At 41.3% G+C, this 6,787-nt stretch overlaps 1 protein-coding gene across 1 annotated transcript; it reads left to right on the forward strand.

The window, feature by feature from the left end:
* Positions 1-581: 581 nt before the first annotated feature.
* On the forward strand, positions 582-1,079 carry LOC131912719 (small acidic protein-like). The gene has a single exon (XM_059265019.1). It carries the CDS (start codon positions 582-584, stop codon positions 1,077-1,079), a length of 498 nt encoding a protein of 165 aa, XP_059121002.1.
* Positions 1,080-6,787: the final 5,708 nt, after the last annotated feature.

The following is a 6,787-nucleotide window of genomic DNA, read 5'->3' on the forward strand; positions in this document are numbered from 1 at the left end:
AAAACATCAAAACAAAACAAAGGACATCAAAACCTTAGTTCAAGCAAACTCAAATCAAACCAAAACTATTTACACTAAGAAGTGTTCTCATCATGCAGATTTTGTGCACTGTCCTATTTTTATTTTATCTGCATTGGTGTTTGGCCTGCATGTATGTCTGTGTGAGGGTGCCAGATGCCCTGGAACCAGAGATACAATTGTGAGCTTCCATGTGGGTGCTGGGAATTGAACTTGCGTCCTCTGGAAAAGCGGCTAGAGCTCTTAAGCCCTCAGCCATCTCTCTAGCCTCTGGGATCTCTATTCTGTTTAGTTGATCTGTGTGTCTGGTGTGTGTGTGTGTGTGTGTGTGTGTGTGTGTGTGTGTGTGTGTGTGTATACACGCATGTGTGCGCGCTTGCACCAGTACCTGGCTGTTCTTATTACTATAGCTCTGTAATAGAACTTGAAATAAGATATGGTGGGAGGGACTCTGCTTCTGGAGTGGTGCTGCTTGGACCAGTGGCTGAGTGAGGGCTGCTGGTGTCACATTTGAGAAGAACTGCGAGTGTGTTCAGCATATCACAGTCGGGATCCCAGCCACAATGAGTGCTGCCCCGGAGTCTCACCCGCACGGGGTGAAGCATTCAGTCTCCCCGGACGATCTTGGATCTAGCAATTGGGAAGCAGCTGACTTAGGCAATGAAGAGAGAAAACAAAAGTTCTTGAGACTTATGGGTGCAGGAAAGAAAGAACACACTGGTCGTCTTGTTATAGGAGATCACAAAGCAACATCTCACTTCCAAACAGCGGAAGAAGACAAGAAAATTAATGAAGAGCTGGAGTACCAGTACCAGAAGAGCATGGACAGTAAACTATCAGGCCCATACTGGAGGCACTGTGGATTTGGCTTCAGTGAGGTAGAAGATCATGATGGGGAAGGTGATGTGGCTGGAGACAGTGATGAGGACCACTCGCCTGATGCCGAGAGTCCAGATGACTTGGACAGTGACTCTGAGTCAGAGAAGGAGGAGTCTGCAGAAGATCTCCATGCTGCTGAGCATCCTGATGACACAGAAGACCCAAAGAGAAAAATGATGTGAAGAGCAATTATAAGATGATATTTGTCAAGTCCAGCGGCTCATAACTTTTAAACACTTAGTCTTTAAAAGGAAGCCTTATTGTTATAATGCACAGTGGAAGACTGCTTATAGAACACAGACCTTTGTATTATAATTTTTTTAAAGGCCCTTTAAAATAACTACAAAGAGTGTTTGCTTTCAAATGCCATGGGTTACACTTTTCCGGGCATGACTATAACCATTTTTGTAAAGAGTCAGAGTTGTGTAAAGTGAGAAATAAATACTGTACTCAGCTTCCTTTCTTTCATATTAGCATCGTCAGCCCTCTCCCCACATTTTCCCCCCTGCAGATGCATTATGGGGACACTTACTTTGTTTGTGGTGGCTCTTTCATCTTTGTGTTTTAGGTTTGTTCCTATTTTTCTCTTATGATTCATTCAATACTGTGACATGTTCATGAGAGACGTTCTCTTGATTACACTTTGTTAAAGTAGACCTGTCCCTGTCCATCATGGATATTCCTGCCGCCGGCCACACTGCCACACTGCAGACCATTGTTGACAGTCCATGCTTGTTAAGTTTCCACTCTCAGACCAGAGCAGCACAGGAGCCAGCGCAGGACACTGGTGGGTGGTGGTGCAGCCGTCCCGTTGTTCAGAAAGTTGCGAACCAAAATGTCTTTCTATAGTTCGATTTCACTGAATGGTTAAGTTTTGATAAAATTTGGCCAGTTTTTACAGAAGAAATTATTTCTCTGCTCATTCAGTCCTGTGTATTTAGAAATATGTAAAACTGGATTTTTTTTTTAAGGTACTATGTAACCAAAGTTTATTTTTTCCTTCTAAGGTCTAAATAAAGAGAAAGCAGTTTCCAATTAAAAAAAAAAAAGAAGAAGAAGAAAGAAAGAATATATGATGATACCTGCTGTGATATTCTTTTTGTTCAGGACTATTTTGGCTATCCTTAGTCTTTTGTATTTTCACGTACATTTTTGGATTGTTTCCTCTGTGTCTATGAAGAATGTCCCTGGAATTTTGAATGAGACTGAATTACAGTTGTAGACTGCTTTTGTTAAGCAAAGACTCTGATAGTATGGGAAATAAGCCCAACAACTGATAAATAGGATCTCATAAAACTAAAAAGCTTTTTACAGCAAAGGAAACCCATGTGACCTACAAAAGTTAAATCATGACCGTGTGTGTGTGCGCGCGCGCGCGCAGATCCATAACACACAATGAAATTGAAAAAGTAAAATAATACAAAGATACCAGGCAGCTGGAGAGATGGCTTAGCAGTTAAGAGCTCATACTGTTCTCGCAGAAAACTCAAGCTTACATAGTAACTCACGAATTTTAGACTGACAGCTGTGGAACCTGCATGGGACCATACTAGACCCTCTGCATATAGGAGACAGTTGTGTAGCTAAGTCTATTTGAGGGACCCCTGGCAGTGGGATTGGAATCTCTCCCTGGTGTATGAGCTGGCTTTCTGGATCCCATTACCTATGGTCGGACACCTTGCTCACCCTTGATGCAGTAGGGAGGGGCTTGGTCCTGCCTCAACTGAATGTACCAGGCTTTGCTGTCCCCCCATGGGAGAACTTACCCTTTTGGAAGAGGGGTGGGTGGGGTGGGGGAGAAGGCAGGGGAACAGGAGGAGGAATGAGAGGGGGATCTGTGGTTGGTATGTACAATGAATAAAAAAAAATTTTAATGAAAAAAAAAAGAAAGATTACCCCCCACCCCAAAATGGAAAACCCAAGCTTGCTTCCCAATTGGGATGCTCACAACTGCCTGTAACTCCAGTTCCAGGGGAGATCTGACACTTCTGGCCTCCATGGGCACCTAGACTCTGCACTCACATGCACATAACCACCACACACATACATATAACTAAAATAGAATAAATCTTTAAAAAAAAAAGGGGGGGGGAGAGGAATCCTAGGATCTAATGGATTTACTGCTGAATTCTCCCAAACCTTTAAAGGAGAGCTACCAATGTCCTTCAAAGTCTTCTACTAAGTAGAAAAGGACATTACCAAACTCATTCCATGAAATCAGCATTGTTCTGATACAAAAATTCATTAAAGATACAAAGAGAAAATACTATAGACCAATTTCCTTGTTAAACATACATTCAAAGATTCTCAATAAAATTCTTGCTAGTCATGTTCAAGAGCACATTAAGATCATACAGCATGACCCAATTGGTTTTATTTCAGGGATATAAGACTGTTTCGGTGTAAGCATATCTCAACATAATAAAGACTATATTAAAAAGCTGGTTACAACATACTGTAAAATGGGGGTAACTGAAAGTATTTCCTCTGAGATAAGGAACAAGACGAGAATGCCCACTCTTACCACTATTACTCAATATTGTGCTTGAATTTTTATCTAAAAGAATAAAATGAGACAACAGGACACAAACAGGAAAGGAAGTTTGCATGCAACACGGTCCTGTGGTTCAAAAGACCATCAAGACCCCACCAGAAAGCTCTTAGTTTCGACGAGAGATAAGTGCTTTTAGCAAACTAGATGGGTATACCAGTAAACGAACCTGTTGAGAGAAAAATAAGGGGGGAAACCACCCATAATAGCTTTTTTAAATATATGGAAATAAACCTAACCAAATAGGTGAGTGACCTCTACAATAAAATCTTTAAAACTTTGAAGAAGACACTAGAAGATGGGAAGACTTTCCATGTTTGAGGATTGGTAGGGCTAATATTGTAAAAATCATTGTCTCGCCAAATCTATCTAAAAATTAAGGCAATTTCCATCAAAATTGTAAGTACATTCATCACAGAATTGGAAAAGGGCAATCTTAACATTTAAGTCCATAAATAGCCAGTGCAATCCTAAAAAGAAAAATGCTGGGGGTATTATAATACTCTATCTCAAACTACATAATAGATCTATAGAAATAAAAACATAATACTGACACAAAAACAGACGTATAGACCAATAGCAAAGAACACCCAGAAAGAATCTCACAAAGCTAGAGCTGCCTAAGTTTTAAAAATAATATTTTATTGTTTGGGAATTGCTGAGAGCTGTGGGAGTATACAGCAGGTGACAACTAGTGTTTGACAAGTTGACCCACCAGACATGTAACTCCCTGATTGGGAGCCCCATCTGGCAAAGCTGTGGGGTCACTGGCTGTGGAAACTGGTTGTTCTCTGTCTGTAATCTTCTCAGGTGCCACTGCTATGCCTCAATAAGGACAGCTGTGGGGTGCTTCCCACAGCGCTTTGGCAGTGTGTTTTATATCTCTGGACATACTTATAGTTGTGGATGGTCAGGTTATGATTTCTCTTTAAGCTGTATAATTCTGATGTATAGAAATGATATCAGAATATTATTCTTTACTGACACAGGAAAGTAACAGTATTCTCAGTCTCAAAGACAGCCTTTTACACATTTTGCAAAGACCTTAGAATTAGTCCAAAACAGGCTAAGCTGCCCCTATAGAATATACACACAGACTAATTCCCAGGTGTTGTTTATTGCTAAATCAAGGCCGGGCTGTTTACATCAAGACATAGTCCTTGCAGTAGCTCCCTTTCTGCATGTACCCTGACTGTTCAAGATAGCCAATTGTTTACTGTCTGGAACCCCTCACCAAACTTAGAGCTACGTGCATGAGTCAATGTGACATTACTAGCCAAGAGAAACTACATGACTTATTTTGTGTTTTGAGAATGGGTAAGGCTCTGAAAATGTAACTTATAATTGTCCAGAGTTTGGCTGTGAGGCAGCAGCAGCGGTGGTGTGGAGAAAGACGGCTATGTAGAGGTATGTGAGAGCTGCTGCAGAATGTGAGTGAAGAGTGTGTGTGTGTGTGTGTGTGTGTGTGTGTGTGTGTGTGTGCGCGCGCATGCACATGCATGTGCACTATGTGAGAGATGAAGAAGCAGCATGAGAGAAGTGTGAGGAAGAGGGTGGGTGAAAGAGTGAATGAGTAAAGAGTGAGTGAATAATGTAGAAATGTGTGTGTGTGTGTGTGTGTGTGTGTGTGTGTGATTAGTATGTGTGAGAGAGAGAGCTGTGTGAAAGAGCTGCTGCTATGTAGAGGAGCTGTGCTGTGCCTAGGAACTGTGTAAAGGGCTGTATGGTGAAAGAGCTATGTAAATGAGATATTCAGCTGTGGCTGTGTGGAGATTTGTAACTGTGTGGAGACAAGGAAGATGAAGCTGTGTAGAAAAGAGATGCAGAAGAGAACTGTGTGCAAAAGAAAGATGTGTTGCCATGTGAAAATGTATGTATGTAAAGATACGTAGCTGTGAGGAGACAGAAAGAGTCAGAGACTATTTTTAGGATGGAGTAAAAGAGAAAGTTATTATCAGAAAGCACGTGTGTTTCCTTATTTCACCAGTCACAGATAGACTGAAACTTATTCCTAAATACCCTCAGATAGAAAAAGTCTAGCCCTCACTGCCTTCATGGACTTTCTTGCATTACTCTGGAGGTGGCCTTAGGGCAGGTTCTCCATAAGGCTCCCAATAGAGAATGTCATATAGTATATTTTTATCCTATTAATCGATTTCCCCCAACTCCTCTCCTATCCTCTCTACTTACCTAACCCAGTTTCCTCTCTACTCACCTAACCAAGTTTTCTCCTTTATGATTTTCCCCCATCAAGTCCAGTTTGTTTTCTCAAACTACTCCTAGGACTGGGGCCTACCCTAGAGTGTGGTCAACCCACCAGGGGTCACATCATTAAAGAAAATTGTCTCTCCTTCTCCCAGCAGCTATCAGATGCTCCTCAGCTATTAGCAGGGTTTCATACCCACCTTCTCCCCTCCATGCTGGAATTTTGTCTGGTATGAGCTTGCACAAGTCTCATATTCACTGTCATAATAGCTATGAATTCATATTTTTAATTGCCATGTCATATCTGGAAAATTGTTTCTTGATGTTATTCATCACCTCTGGCTCTTAAAATCTTTCTTCCCCCTCTTTTGAGAAGATCCATGAGCCTTTGGGGGAGGGGTATAATTTGTACATCTGATTTAGAATTGAGTATTCTGACATCTCTAACTGTTGCACATTGACTTACAGAGGGTCTCTGAGATAATTATCATCTACTGGGAGAAGTTGTTCTAACGAGGGTTGAGAGATGCACGGATACATGAGTATAGCAGGCGTTCATTAGCCTAGTCTACAGACTGAGTTTCAGGACAACCAGGGCTACACAGAAAAACTCTGTCTTGAAAACCTAAAAAGAAAAAGAAAAGGAAATCATTTTAATCATATATTCATTTTATCAGAATAATAGTGCTGGGCCCTCCTCCAAGGCTATCTAGCCACAGGTTCTTGGCTCCATTGAGAGGGCCAAGTATGGGCTCCATCTCATGGAGTGGGCCTTGTCTTTAATCAAGAAGTGATTGGTTGTTCCCATAACATTTGTGCCAATGTTGCACCAATGGACGTATCTTTTCAGGCTAGTCATTGTTACAATTTAAGGGTTTGCGACTGAGTGACTTTTTTTCTCCAGTCAGATTCATAACACTTTTCAGTACTATAAAAGCTAGCTCGTGGGATGAAACTTCCCCATGTTCTGTGAAATAAATATGTGGTATATTCACCAATAACTGTATGTCAAATTCTGGATGGTATCCGAGAGTGTTGGTAATAACTTATAATGCTTGGGTAATCTATGGGAACCAATTGATGGACAACTCAAAAAGAGTTAATCTGCTGGGCAGTGGTGGCACACGCCTTTAA

This window comes from Peromyscus eremicus, chromosome 6 (assembly GCF_949786415.1).
Source record: "Peromyscus eremicus chromosome 6, PerEre_H2_v1, whole genome shotgun sequence".
NCBI classification, from domain to species: Eukaryota; Metazoa; Chordata; class Mammalia; order Rodentia; family Cricetidae; genus Peromyscus; species Peromyscus eremicus.